This window comes from Nyctereutes procyonoides, unplaced genomic scaffold (genome assembly GCF_905146905.1).
Source record: "Nyctereutes procyonoides isolate TBG_1078 unplaced genomic scaffold, NYPRO_anot_genome, whole genome shotgun sequence".
NCBI lineage: Eukaryota > Metazoa > Chordata > Mammalia > Carnivora > Canidae > Nyctereutes > Nyctereutes procyonoides.
Window position 1 is genome coordinate 62,136,637 of NW_026575049.1, and position 15,309 is coordinate 62,151,945.

The window sequence follows — 15,309 nt, forward strand, 5'->3', positions numbered from 1 at the left end:
TGTAATAAATCTAACAACCCAAAGAAATTATCCAGTGTCATGTAAGTATCCCTGTCAGTCTTTGACTGCTTGGACTGGTATTGCTTTCTTTTCTATTTGAATGGCGTTTACTTCAGAAACACCAACATGAACATTTTAGGAATTACTGTCATGAATTTTTAAAGAATCTCAGCAAGAAATTTCTACATATCTCAGGTTTATTTTTGGACTAGGACACTAATAGTTTTTAATGGCTCCAGGCAAAATGGCTTTTTTCCTTAGCTTTCCCCAGTAATGATGATCAAAATTTTTAATGAATTGGCGTTGGGAGGGGGGTTGTGTGTTTGTGGGGATTCAGGTTTGCTAGGAAAAATAACATTTTGTTGGTAAAGATACTAATGACAGTAACAGCTGTCCTTTATAGTACAAGGCACTATAGTTTAGATCCTGCATTTAACCCTTACAAAAATGATATGAAGTGGGTACTATTATTGTACTGTCTCTGTTTTACTTACAAAAAAAACTAAGACTCAGAATAACTAAATTGTCCAAGATCACAAAGCTAAGATGTGATGGAGCAGGACTATGAACCTAGGTTTATCTGACTTCAGAACCTATACTTGTAAGGGCCTGGGCTGTTTCCTATGTGATCTTTTAATGGAAACTTGAACCTTTAATTAGTGTAATCATTTTTTATATGGGGAAAAATACCTTCAGTGTGCAAATTGTTTATTATATAAATAATTGAAAAATTTGGGTCAAATCTGCTAAATCTATGCTTCATCCCTCATACATAAAACCTAGGTTTCTAAATATTATATTTTTCTTCTGGTGAAAATAGCAGTTAACTATTTTGAATTTCAAAAGAATAATTCCATTTTAAGATTTATTGTTAGAATTAGGACTTATAAGAATAATTAGTTTTAATGTAAAGTATAAAAAAGATAGGGATCCCTGGGTGGCGCAGCAGTTTGGCACCTGCCTTTGGCCCAGGGCGCGATCCTGGAGACCCGGGATCGAATCCCACGTCGGGCTCCCAGTGCCTGGAGCCTGCTTCTCCCTCTGCCTGTGTCTCTGCCTCTCTCTCTCTCTCTCTCTCTGCGTGTGACTATCATAAATAAATAAAAAAATTAAAAAAAAAAAGATCAAGTCTGGTTTCTTTCAATTACATATAATATTTCAGGAAAATTTTATATCTAAAATTATTCTTCCACTAATGATGCCTCTTAACACTTTAGCTTTGCTTCTTTTCTCCATTGCTCACGTAACGTACATCTGAGCATTTAGAACAAAATCAGTCACAAATATGGTCCATTTTGCTTTTTTTTTCTCTATAGTAGAGTATTAACATAATGTTATATTGTACCTGACTTACACTGCTGAACTAAAATGAGAGACAGCTTTTTAAAGATACCAAAATACAAAATTGAATATATTAAGTAAATCTTTCCTACTTCAAGCTTAAAGTATTGCCTTACCTTTTTTGTCACATGTCTAGAGATAACTGAGGTCTTTATTTTTCCTCATCTTGGATTAAAATCCACAGCATTCACTATCTTCGGAATTGTTTGTTCATCACAGGGGCACTTGGCTGGCTCAGTTGTTTAAGTGTTGGACTCTTGATTATCAGCTCAGGTCTTGATCTCAGGATTCATGAATTCAAGTCATGCCAACATGGAGCCTACTTTAAAAAAAAAAAAAGGTTCATCACAATCACATAGAATGAGTTTTATATTTTAGCCAAAAGTATATAAAGAATCTGGCTGTATAAAGGTATATATTTTCTATACTTGCTTCTAAGTTCTATTGAAAAGAAATGAGAAATTCATTTCTTAAATTTCAATTTAAAATATGAAAGACACTGATGTTAGTTTTAGCTTTTGGGAGAATGAATCTCCTTACTCTATGACTGGTCCAACTGATATAAACTTCATGTTCTTCAAAGTTGAAAATATATTTAGTAAGTATAAAGTAAAAAGTATAAATTATAAGAAGGGACCCTAGAACTGTTAAGTCTACTCATCATTTGATTTTGAATGTATATACTGTTTGTTTATATATTTTAGTGTGTAAATATAACACAGATTTTATATAATATTTTATTATCGATATTGTGTTGGACTCCAAAGTGTGTGTTATAATTACAAGGCTGTCTTTTCTTCCATCAGAACAGCAACCCAAAGTGCGTGGTTGGCTTCTGGCTAGTCTTGATGGTCAAACAACAGGACTTATACCTGCTAATTATGTAAAAATTCTTGGTAAAAGAAGAGGTAGAAAAGCAGTGGAATCCAGCAAAATTTCCAAGCAGCAACAATCTTTTACCAACACAACACTAATTAAAGGAGCCACGGCTGCTGATTCTTTGGATGAACAGGAAGCTGCCTTTGAATCTGTGTTTGTTGAAACTAATAAGGTTCCAGTTGCACCTGATTCCACTGGAAAAGGTGGAGATAAACAAGATCTTTGATATCTTTCATGTTTGCCTGCAATCAAACTAGACTTTTTAAAAATTACTTCTTACAAAGAAATTAATCTACAATCTGATGAGCACATTTGTTAATGGCTATTCCAGGTGTTTTGCTGCTAGAAATTATTAAAGTTGTACACTAGTATGTTGGTCTAGTGACCTGGTTACATTTTACAAGTTATTGGACCATGAGGATATTTGTTTCACCTAAATTTTAAGATTATGGAGACTGCTGTCATTTTCATCTTCTTTAAAATCCTATGTTTATGGAAAGTAAAATTGATGAACTATAGAATACACTGTTTGCTACAGTAGGGGTCTTTAATGCTTTTTAAAGTTAGAGCTTAATTGATTTGGAATCCTCAGAAATTGAACGATAACATATAAATATGAGAACAAGCAAAAAGCTACTTTTTTTTTTTTTTACAACTTTAAACTGAATAATAAAAATTTTATGATCTGTGTTATATCCAGTCTTGGGTTTGCTTTAGGCAGTAATATGTCTTTACCTACCAACAATTGATACCTTTTATTGTATTTTTAAAAACTTACCTTGCAAAGGTCACTAGAAGTATTCTGAAGGAGATGGTTCTAGAGTGATATTTAACCCTTAAAGGTTTTCCTGCTAGTAAAAAGGCTAAGGCTGAAATTTATCTTTCTTACAGATTATTTCCATTTCTTCTGAGGATCATAGAACTTTTTATCCCTTTACAATATGCCTAGATTTCATCCTGCATAAATCAGAATATATGCTAGATTCGTTTTCTTTTTCTCTAGCCAAGACCCAAATCCTTTGAGTTTGCACGTAACAGAATAATCAGTTCTAGCATTAATGATTTAAGTCTTTTCATGGATTCTCTTTTCCCTAGTATAATTACTTTTTAAATTCCATATTCAGGATGTTCTTTAAACATTGAAAATGTGTCACATTGCATATACATTTCTTTTAGGTTTAGTTTTTACCACTGAGACTATAAATAAAATGTTGAATTGTCATTTAGTGTATGATAATGCTATATGACTTGTTTTGTGTTTAATAATGACTTTAAATGCAGTTAAATTTCAGTACACTGAATATTTCCCCCACAAAATTGGAAAATCCATATACTTGCTGTGATCATACTACAAAATAATACTGTCAGGGATACAGGTGTACAAGAATACATTTACAGATATTATTTAAAGCCTGGAACTATTTGAAACAGATTTTGATTATTTTCATCTTCTTATAGACTTTATGTTCATCAAATCAGTAATTCTAAAACAGTTCACACAAAAACATGTAAGGACCAAATTCTATACTCAGCATAGAATTTTAGTAAAGGCTTTTGGGAACCTGTCTTTTGAAATGACAGTATAAGTAACATAATTTTTTTTTAATTTTTTATTCATTTATTCATGAGAGACACAGAGAGGGAGAGAGAGGCAGAGACACAGGCAGAGGGTGAAACACGCTCCATGCAGGGAGCCTGACATGGGATTCGATCCTGGGACTCCAGGATCACGCCCCGGGCCAAAGGCAGGCACCAAACTGCTGAGCCACCCAAGGATCCCCCAAATAACATAATTTAAATTGGTCATAATTGACCCCGTGCTGAAAAAAAAAATAAGTAAAATTTATCTTAGGACTGTTTTTTAACACCCAGATATTATTTACTCTTCAAGTTGAGATAAAGTTTCTTGTATATTATTTTACATTTGTGTTCTACAATTAGAGGTTCTGCTTTTTTGTTGTTGTTAGAGTTAAATTTATGAAAATTTTGTCCTTGAAATAATTTTCGATAAAACAGATTATTAAATTTGGGTTGAGACATCAAAATTGCTAGAAGTGAAGTGGGGATGAAATGTTGAGTCAGCTCTATTTAGGTTAGAAAAGGCAAGTCTCTAGCACAGAATTTGTGACTACGATTAAAGGTACATAAGACGATTAAAGGTACATAAGACGAGTATAGCACAGAATGAATGACAAAAACAGTTTCACTTTTCTTAGGGTGTTTGTTTTTTGGCTAAGTATACTAAATTGTGATATCTGTTATCGACAGGTAACTTTGACAGGTAACTTTGGTAACTTTGTTGTCTAAAAATTCCTTTTCTACTTGAACTCTGGGAAAGGAATTTAGAATAAGCAGAGAAGTTTTGTAGCCTTTTTTTTATCATTACAGTTTTAGTATAATTTATTAGATGAGATGTAATGTTCACAGCTCTAATATTGTTATTTTCAGGAACTTACTTAAGTACTACTTTACAAAAATTACTAACTGAAGCCAAAACATTTTCAATTAAATGGAACAGTAAATCACAAGTCACAGTAAGAAAACAGATTTCATGTAAATTATTATTTTCTGATTGTATTTTGTCAGTTTAGAATGGAAAAGGTAAGAGGACTAAACATTTTCATATTTTAACATTTTATTTTGGGTACTTGATTTAGTCTGTCATTATGTCATAATTATATATTTACTTGAATACAGATGTCCTTTATTTTATGCTATCTTTAATGGAAAATAGCACAGAAGTTGTTCTTCAGTTAAAATTTCATTCTTAATAGATTGTGAAGTTACTTTTACTGGACAAATAAAAATATATTAAGCTTGGTTGACATTTTTTGAAGATAAACTTAACTCTTTTTGCAGGATTGCAATTAATATAAAAAGTATCTTTTTCTTCATATCGTGTGTATTAACTACTGCAAACCAATTTGTTCTATTTTTTGTGATTTAAAGAAAAATAACATTTACATTTATGTAAAAATTACCTAGAAGGTTATAAATAAAAACAAGACCAAAAAAAAAAAACAACAACAACAAGACCACAAGTTCAGGTTTTGAGAAATCTAGATGTTAGTCTGGATACCACTATGAACTCACTATAAGATTTAACTACATTAATTTTTAGTTTCCTCAGTGACAACATTGGAGACAGCTGCTACATCTGCCTCATGTGAGAGTGCTCTTAAAAAATGAAAAGCAAAATCAAAAGTACGATGTTACAGCAAGTATCAGTTTTTTAAATTTTTCTGTGTATATCGAAACTTCTTAAATCCTGTAAAAATGTTACAAAGGATTTATATCTTGTCTAGAATTTCAGAATTGCATATACTAAATTAAAAATCAAAATTCACTTGTACTTATAACTTTGCCCAAAATGTAGTTTAAAATTATTTTGCTGGGGATCCCTGGGTGGAGCAGCGGTTTATCGCCTGCCTTTGGCCCGGGGCGCGATCCTGGAGACCCGGGATCGAATCCCACATCGGGCTCCCGGTGCATGGAGCCTGCTTCTCCCTCTGCCTGTGTCTCTGCCTCTCCCTCTCTCTCTGTGTGACTATCATAAATAAATAAAAATTAAAAAAAATAAAATAAAATAAAATTATTTTGCTGAGAGAATGGCCTGAGAAAAAAACACATTGGAATATTTATTCAACACAAGAAATTTTGTCTTTTCAGCATTGCCTTGAAATGTTCTTTCATATTAGTTTTTATTTAGCTTATCTTATTTGGGAGAATGAACTATTTCTTTTAAACTCAGCAAATGCATAAATCCTGTAGAATACTTACATATTATGCCCTGTGAATAGTTTTTCACATTTAAAGAAATCATGTTTAACTTAAGTCTTTTTTTTTAATAATAAATTTATTTTTTATTGGTGTTCAATTTAACCTAAGTCTTAATGGTGTTTCTACTCATGTAAAGTGTTTTGGTTTATAAGGATCTAAGTTGTTCAGAATGAGTCAGTCCTTGATCATATTCTTTATGAAGCCAATATCAATGGTCTAGAAAAGCTACACTTTTGTTCTGTTTTATTTCACATTAATAGTTTTTATTTCTCTCCTGCCTGCAATTCCATACTCCTTATTCCCTACTATATTTAATGTTTATCCTTCCAGGTCTTTTCCCAAAATTTAGGTATATTTCCTTGAAAAACTATATATTATATGTTTTCTATGTAAATGATACTGTGGTATAAATCTCATTTTGCTTGTAACTTCCATAAAATATTAGGTTTTAAGACCTATTCCTGTTACCTTATATAACATGCTTCTGACTGGTGCATATTCTACTGCATTTGCATACCATAGCTGATCTTTTCCTCTAATCATAAATACTTAAGTTGTTCCCAGCTGTTCCACCTTCTCCAAACTTGTACATGTCTTCCTATGAACCTGCCCTGTAATTTCTGTGGGATATATGTCCCAGAGTAGAATGGCTTGGGTTTGGGGTATATGCAAACTTAATGTCAGGTAAGTGATGCTTAAATTTTTCTCAGGAGTGGTTGTACTACTTCACACTTGGACCAGCAAGACGTGAGGGATTCATTTTATCTGCATCTTCAGCAGCATTTGACATTTTCTGATTTTTGTTAGTCTGATATGTGTGAAGCTGTGTTTTGCCTTAATCTGCATTGTCTGATTATTGAGACGATGCATATGCTTTTTAGTCATCCTGGTTTTCCATTCTGTGGAAAATACTATACTTACAAGTTGCCCCTTTTTTGTTAGGTTTTTCCCTTTCTTGCTGATTATGTAGTACAAGAATTTTTTTTAATATTCTTGACATGATATTCTCTTGTCTGGCTCAGACATTGCAAATAACTTAGTCTTGTCATTTGTTAATTCTTGTCTTTGGTGTCCTTCATGGAATAGAAATCTTTAATTTTCCCAGTTGAGCTTTTTAGGGGTTGTTCTTCTATCAGATTTATAGTTTCACCATTTACATTTAGGTCTTTAATTGGAATTTATTTTTGGGTATAGTATGTGGCATGAAGCCAACTTTTTCTCCAGCTAGTCATTAAGGGAGAAAGGTTAACAAAACCCCTTCTCTCTATGTATGGGAAAATGATCTTGGTTTTACATTCTCCTTACTACAATTTCCTTGGAAATCTATTGAGTCAAGATAAATATGGAATGCTAGCTGCTTACTCAGCAACATTTTTCTCTTGTACAGGCTTTGAGACTTCACTGAGTAAGGTAGGGCTGGTAACTGAGCTTGTTCCTCATTGCAGAGACCTAGAACCTACTGTCAAGGATTTTTACAAGATAGCGGTTCCTGTGGCACATGAGGCTTACCAAGGAGAATGCCTTCCTCTACATGATATGTTTACAGTGGTATATGCTTCTGTCAAGCTAAGTGACGTTGATACCAAGTTATATCCTTTTGGGTCCTGTGACTGTCTGCTGGGCATGTGGAGTAGGATTGTAGTCCAGTTTTCTAACCATCTACCTAATAATACATATTTTCCCCATTTCATTATATAGCAATTATCTGTAAACATGAAATTTTGAGGCTCTGCTCTGTTCTATTGATATATGTCAGTTCCTTTCCTAGTACAACACTGTCCTGATTAAGGTTACTTTGTAATATGTCCTAATATCTAACAGGTGAATCTGTTTTGGCCTACTTTTTAAATTTTTATTTTGTCCTAGTTTGTGAAAATTACCTTAGCTGTTTATAGATTTTTATTCTTTCAAGTTACAGTATCAGTTTATCAAGTTATTTTTTTTAGAAAAGCTGTTGACATTTTTATTGGAATTACATTGAATTTTTTTTTACATTGAATTTATAAGTTAATTTAGAGAGAATTGACCTAAGGTCAAATCATCCCATTTATTAACATAATTTCTCCATTTAGGACGTTATGTATATGTGTGTTTGTTGGTTTCCTGTTTGTCTCTGTTGTTTTGGTTAGTTCCAAGGGACTATAAATTTTGTTACCTTTGAAAATGGTGTTCTCTTATTTCTGGCACAGGAAATGCATTGAACTTAGTGTGCTGATCTTGTGTTTTCAGTTTTGATGAATGCTTATTCTAATATTGATTCTCTTGGATTGTCTATGTAAATTCAAATAATGACAGTCTTACCTCTTCCTTTTCAATCCTTGTGCTTCTCATTCTCTGTTTTGACTAGGTTGCCAGTCTGTATTGGACAGTGGCTGTGGTAGCAGGCATTTTTATTTTTTTCTACCTGAAGAGTCTAAAGTTGCTCTGTTAAATGTGATATTTGCTGTGAGTTTTATGCTAGTTAATTTTTCATTAAAAGTCTCCCCCCTTTTTTTATTTAAGATTTTATTTATTTATTCATGAGACAGAGAGAGAGAGAGAGAGAGACCGAGACACAGGCAGAGGGGAAGCAGGCTCCATGCAAGGGAGCCTGACTTGGGACTCGATCCCAGGTCTCTAGGATCTGGCCCTGGGCTGAAGGCAGTGCTAAACGGCTGAGCCACCAGGGCTGCCCTAAGAGTTCCCTGTTAATGCTAATTTAAATCTACATTTGTTTGGATTGTCTTTTGATTTTTCACCTTCAGTAATAGTAATGTGATGAAGAACGTTGATTTTCTGATACCAAATCATTTTTGCACTCCTGCTTGATAATGGGGGGTTTTTGTATGAAATAATTTGTTTTATCAAAAATATAAAGGAGTATGATAGATGATTAATATAAAAGTGAGGTACTAGCATGCAGAAGCCTACCTGTATTAGAAGGCAGTATTGCTAGTGTTTGATGAGGTATCCCAGGAGATGATAAACTGAAAAGAGGCACTGGATCATAGTCGGGCTCCAGTTTCTCTGAGAATTTATGAGAACCTTTTCTGGAGAAGTCACTGGGCAAGGTCCTGGGGAAATCCTGGGAAACCTAGGCTTATCCACAGTTAGTGTATTTTAAAAAGTGCCTGTTATGAAAACAATATCTGCCTGTAACACAGTCTGGGCTGCTTAGGCTTTCCTGCTTTTAAGTTCCCTGCTTTCTTCTTCTTGTTTTCTGCTTTTAAGTATCCTTCAGTGCTCAAAAGTAGGTCAAAGCAGAATACTTGTGTGTTCTCAAATGAACAGGGGACAGGGCTTGAAGGAAAACAAGGATTTCAGCACATGATTTAGCTAAGCAAGTACAGCTAATAATCTAGGCCAGGTTCACTCAGGCTCTATTAGATTAAAAATATACTGTAAAGAAGGCATCACTCTCCATATGTTTTCTTGAGTCATTGTGCACAAGTCTGAACTGGTGGTTTTCTTTGTTTTGAGGTTTCCACTTTCCTAGATAGTCTTTTTCTCCCCTGTTGTGAATCTTTTATCTTTCATGATTAATATTTTCCTCAGGTTTCTGCTGAACTTTAGTTGTCTTATTATCTTTAAGAATGAGAGACTAGGAGGGGCGCCTGGGTAGTTGAGCGTCTGCCTTTGGCTTGGGTCATGATCTCAGGGTCCTGGCATTCAGCCGCCCCACATCGGGTTCCCTGCTCAGTGGAGTGTATGCTTCTCCCTCTGCCCCTCCCCCTGCTTGTGCTCACTCTCTCTCAAATAAATAAAATCTTTTTAAAAAATGACTTATTTATATATTCATGAGAGACACAGAGAGAGGCAGATATATAGGCAGAGGGAGAAGCAGACTCCCTGGAGGGAGCCCTATGCAGGACTCAATCCCAGGACTCCGGGATCACCCCCTGAGCTGAAGGCAGGTGCTCAACCACTGAGCCACCCATGAGTCCCAATAAATTAAATCTTAAAAAAAAAAAAAAAAAGAATGAGAGACTAGGGGCACCTGGCTGGCTCAGTCAGTAGAGCAAGCATGTGACTCTTGATCTCAGGATCATGAGTTCAAGCCCCACATTGGGCATAGAGCTTACTTAAAAAAAAAGAGAGAGAGACAATGCATCTGATGAAGACCTTGCACAGGCAGGTGGAGCTTGTTGTCTGTGAGCTTTATGTTCAAGCTAGTTTGGAGGCCATGGCATATGATTTGTTACTATTTCCGTGAATTCAATTATCCATCCAGTGTAAGAGTAACCTACCCAACTTACGGAATGTTCAGGAAAAATCGGACAGCATGTTCACTGTAGGTAAGTGATCTAGTGAGAGTGGATCTAGTGAGTGTACATGTGCACAAATCTTCCAAACTCCCTAATCAAACTCTGAGAAGCAAGAAGTGAGGGAGGGTAAGTGGGGGAAAAAAGAAGTACTGTCATTCTGGAGAAATACTTCCATGTGGAAACATGGAGTAGGGAATTCTGTTAGATTGAACAGTGTGTTAGGTTGAACTTTTTAAAGTACTCTCTACACCCAGAGATCAAGAGTAGTCTGCTCTACCAACTGAGCCAGCCAGATGCCCCTGAACTTATATTTTAAATTCATCTTTATATTTGCTTGTTTTTTGTTTTTTGTTTGTCTCCTTACTGCTTCTAAGTGGAGTGAGTATATTTTAAATCTCCATTTGATGGGAGGCCTGGGTGGCTCAGAGGTTGAGTGTCTGCCTTCAGCCCAGGGCGTAATCCTGGGGTCCCGGGATCGAGTCCCACATTGGGCTCCTTGCATGGAGCCTGCTTCTCCCTCTGTCTGTGTCTCTGCTCTCTGTGTGTCTCTTGTGAATAAATAAAAAAATCTTTTTTAAAAATCTCCATTTGATAGCTTCTCATGTTTTTTTAAAAGATTTTTTTTAATATTTTATTTATTCATCAGAGAGAGAGGCAGGCTCCTCACAGGGAGCTGGACTGGGACTCGATCCCGGGACTCGATCCCAGGACTCCAGGATCAGCCCTGGGCCCAAGGCAGACGCTCAATCGCTGAGCCATCCAGGTGTCCCGTTTCTCATCGTTTTATCAGTTTTTATTTCATAAATCTCTGCCACCTTATTACAAGTTTTGTATTTACCATGCTTTGGGGTTCTGTTTTGTTTTTCATAGATAATTTTTTTTCAGGTTTTTTCTTTTTGCTGCAAAAAGCTTTATTGTGTCCATTTGGTCCGTAGCTTGGGGGAGGGCTGCCTCCTGACTGCAGGGAGAGGCCCCGGCACCTGGTGGGGGTAGGGGGGCCGCGGGGGCCCTTCAGAGGCCCCTGGGCTTCCGAGGCTCCCCTTCCCCAGGGACCCTCGCTGCCCCGCGGGGGGAGTTGGCCGGTCGCCCACCTTGTGGTCCCCCTATCATCGTGCCTCGCCAGCAAGGCAGGCGGGGCCTGGTGGGTAGAGCCCAGGACGGGCGCTCCGAAAGGTTCCCCTTGTCGGCACGGCCCGGAGGAGAGCACGGAGATGCATGGTCAGGAGGCGCTCGGCTCCCTTGTGCTCCTGCTCAGGCTACGTGCGGGGGGGGGGGCCTCGGCCTCGGAGCCGCGCCCCCGAGGTAACGGCGGACCCCAGGGGCCGGCCGGGTGCCCTCAGGTGCTTGGACGGCGGCCTCCGCCTCGGAGGACTGGCTCCGAGTTTCCTGAGAGCTCAGGGTTCATCAGTAACAAAGAGCTAAGCTCCAAGTAGGATTTTGGCTGGACCCGGGGGCAGAGGGTGGCTGTTGGCTCCGAAGGTTGCCCTGGAGAAAAGGTGGGTTGGAAGGCGGTTGGTGGCCTGGAGAAGGGGAGCCCCGGGGCTGTTCGGTCCACACACTGCTGACCCAAGAGACAGACCTGCGACCGTAGAGCACGCTGCCTCTTCTTCAGGTTTGAAAGCTATACATTCTATTTTTATGCTTGGTTTGGTTACTTCTAACTCCTAATTTTATTTTCCTCTACCAGTGTTGAAAGTTACCAGTATTGGAGGCCTACAACAACACAAGATTGTTGGCCAACTGTCATCCTCCCTGCTTTCTCCTGCAACCGCTTCTCCCTGTTGGCTCTTCCCTCACCAATGTTGGTATCACTTGAAGTTTTTATTTTAGATTGTTATGGTTAATTTTTTGTATTTAATATTTGCCTAGTTGAATAAACAACTTGTTTGAAGTTACTATTTTCCTTACTTCATATATATGTTTTATTCATTTACTTATATTTTTAACTATAAAACTACTAAAATTGCATGTTTTTAAAAAATCAAATTGTGATTTAAAGAAGGGGGGGATAAATTAATCCCCTCCAGACTCCTGATCCCAGAAGCGATCACATTAAACTTTTTTGCTGCTCTATTTTTACCTTCTTTTTAAAAAATTTATTTGAGAGAGAGTGAGCACAAGTAGGGGGAGGAGCAGAGAGAGGAGAATCAGACTCCCTGCTCAGCAGGGAGTAGGACATGGAGCTTGATCCCAGCATTCTGAGATCATGACCTTAGCTGAAGGCAGATGCTTAACTGACCGAGCCACTCAGGCACCCGTTTTTACCTTCTTTCTAAATAATGTGCTCATCCTGCTATTTATTACCAATTTTAGAAGTTGTCTTAACCTGTCTCCTTCCTACCCCCTGTGGAGAATTTGACTGCCTTACACGACTATCCCACAATTCCTTTGCAGTCATTTCAGACTTAGAAATGGAAGTACTGTGTCAGGAATGGCAAAGCAGCTATGCCAGTTCTGGAGCACCCCTTTATTATAATTTGAGAAAGAAACTTTGTGTTTAAGCCACTGTATTTAGGGTTTGTGTTAAAGCAACTGAGTCTGTACTAAAACTAATAGGATAGATGAGCTTATGAACATAAAAGGGTTAGACTTGGTGAGGAGGGGGAAGTAGATGGAAGTCTTAGGTAAAATTACCCATTCTGCATAAAAGGCCTCAGAAGGAACATCTGTACAAGGCTAAAGATTCTTCCTTGGGCAAGGGTCACTGAACCTAATGAATTGGGTATTTGACCTTGGACAAGTCACTTAAACTTTCTCTGATCTTGGAATAAAATGATTGGGGGCATCTGGGTGGCTCAGTGGTTGAGCATCTGCCTTTGGCTCAGGTCGTGATCCCCGGATCCTAGGATCGAGTCTCATATCAGATTCCCCACAGGGAACCCGCTTCTCCCTCTGCCTATGTCTCTGCCTCTCTCTCTGTCTGTCTCATGAATAAATAAATAAAATCTTAAAAAAAAAAAAAAAGATTGAAGGGATGCCCAAGTAGCTCAGTGGTTGAGTGTCTACCTTCAGCCCAGGGCGTGATCCTGGAGTCCCAGGATCAAGTCCCACATCAGGCTCCCTGCATGAAGCCTGCTTCTCCATCTGCCTATGTCTCTGCCTCTCTCTCTCTCTCTGTCTCTCATGAATAAGTAAATGTTTTTTAAATGATTTAAGAAGTCCATCTTTCAAGGATTCTTTCTTGCTCTGTCATTCTGTAAAGGCCCTCTAGGAAAGATGAGAGTGATGAGAAAAAGCTTCAAACATTAAGTACCTGATTGATCCCTCAGAGATGGCATAATATAATAGTATGTGGATCAACAGCAAGAGGAAATGTTATGAACGGGGTCCAGTAGTAGAGTTCCATTCTCTAGCTCTGCTTGCAAACTGGTTTTTAACTGATTTCATTTCTTTTTATTGGACTTTGCTAAAAGCAAGGAGTGTCAGCCAGCACAAATTTGCATTCTGACCTTTTCTAAGCTTTCCTCAGAGCTATAGGCCTGATAATCTGCCTTCCAAGTTAACATAAATGACACTTCCCAATATATTTGTAAAAGGTCACCAGCCTTCAGTCCTGCAATATGCTAATACCTGCCGATGTTGTGCATACCTTAGATCTTTGTTATTGTAGCACACCAACTTTCAGGGACCAAGTTTTTTTCCCCTTTTAGGGACTACACTAAGCTTCTGTAATAGACCAAAAAATACAAGAGCTGAAGAAAGATAAACACTTTTTTCCTCATATAACAGTCTAAAGGTAGACAAGCAATCTAGGAGCTGTTAGGCAGCTTCACTTCACAAGGTAATTCAGGGCCAAGGTTCCTTCTACATTATTGCTCTGCAATCTCATGAGTCCTTCTAATCCTCATAGTTTAAACTGGCTCACCACCATCACAACTGAGTTCAAGCCTAGGAGAAAGAAAAGTAGAAGGCAAATAGCTTCTCTTTAAGAAATTACCTAAATGCAGAACTTGCCTAACTACAATGTCTCTGTGGAACAAAAATAGTAAAAGATTTGTAGAAAGTCAGAGGTGATATAATTAGAAAAACTCATGACATACAGTCACTTAATCATCAGATCGCATTATACTAATTATTTGAGAAGCAAGCATGCGGGGGGGGGGGGGGGGAGTAAAAGAAGGAAAGAATCTCAAGCAGATTCCCCACAGAGCAGAGAGCCTACCAGGGAGCTTACCCCAGGACCCTGAGATCAGTACCCCAGCAGAAATCAAGAGTCAGATGCTCAACCCACTGAGCACCTCAAACACCCTGTCCTTTTTTTTTTTAAGAGAGAAGGGGAGAGAGAGAAGGAGCAGAAGGAGAGGGAAAGAGAATCTCCAGCAGACTCTGCTGAGCGAGGAGCCTCAGGAGGGGCTTGATCTCAAGACTCTGAGATTACAACCCAAGAGAAACCAAGAGTCACAGCCTGAGTCACCCAGATGCCCCTTTTACTGGCCTTTCTGATTCTAACATGGAGTTTTGATTCTCAGACACATTGCAAGTAGAAATTAAAAGTAATTGCCACGTAGTATTTACCCTACAAGACTGAACCGTGTGTATCTTCCTGGGTTCCCAGTAATAGTATTCGCCCCAGCAACACACGTGCGCAACCTATTAATGTTAATGAAAACTGAATTTGTAACCCAGAGCCATTTATATTTTTAAAGAGATGCCTCCTGATAAGGCCCATGCCTCACCCAGGTACTTTTGGTGTCCCTCAGGTGATAACTTTCCCATGCCACCTAACCTGCACGGGTGATGTGCTCAAGTGACCTGCACCGCCAACTGTTTCATTCATTCTTTATACTAGTTCTTTTCTCTCCCGTGTTTCCCTTTCTTCTGGATTCAGAGTTGGTCACCTAAGACCCGGCCCGGAGGATGCGGTTGCTAAGAGACAAGACGCCGGGAGGGTGGGGACGCTGCACTGCGACAAGCCCGGGAGGGAGAGCCAGAGGGGGAAGGGGAAGGCAAAGGCGAGGCGCGGCGGCCGCCAGCCTCCCTCGGCCGCTCGTCTGGCCACCCGCCCCAGCTCCCGCGGGAGCTCGTTGCTCATTGGCTCCGCTGCTGCGGCGCTGGCCTGTGATTG

General features: G+C 38.4%; 1 protein-coding gene across 2 annotated transcripts in view; it reads left to right on the forward strand.

Moving 5' to 3' along the window:
- Positions 1–12,104, forward strand: part of PEX13 (peroxisomal biogenesis factor 13) — a 33,566-nt gene extending 21,462 nt beyond the window's left edge. For both annotated transcript variants that reach the window (XM_055328947.1, XM_055328948.1), the window contains one exon: positions 2,148–12,104. In XM_055328947.1, coding sequence (XP_055184922.1) covers positions 2,148–2,446 — 299 coding nt within the window. In that variant the 3' untranslated portion in view covers positions 2,447–12,104. The remainder of the gene's footprint in view (positions 1–2,147) is intronic.
- Positions 12,105–15,309: the final 3,205 nt, after the last annotated feature.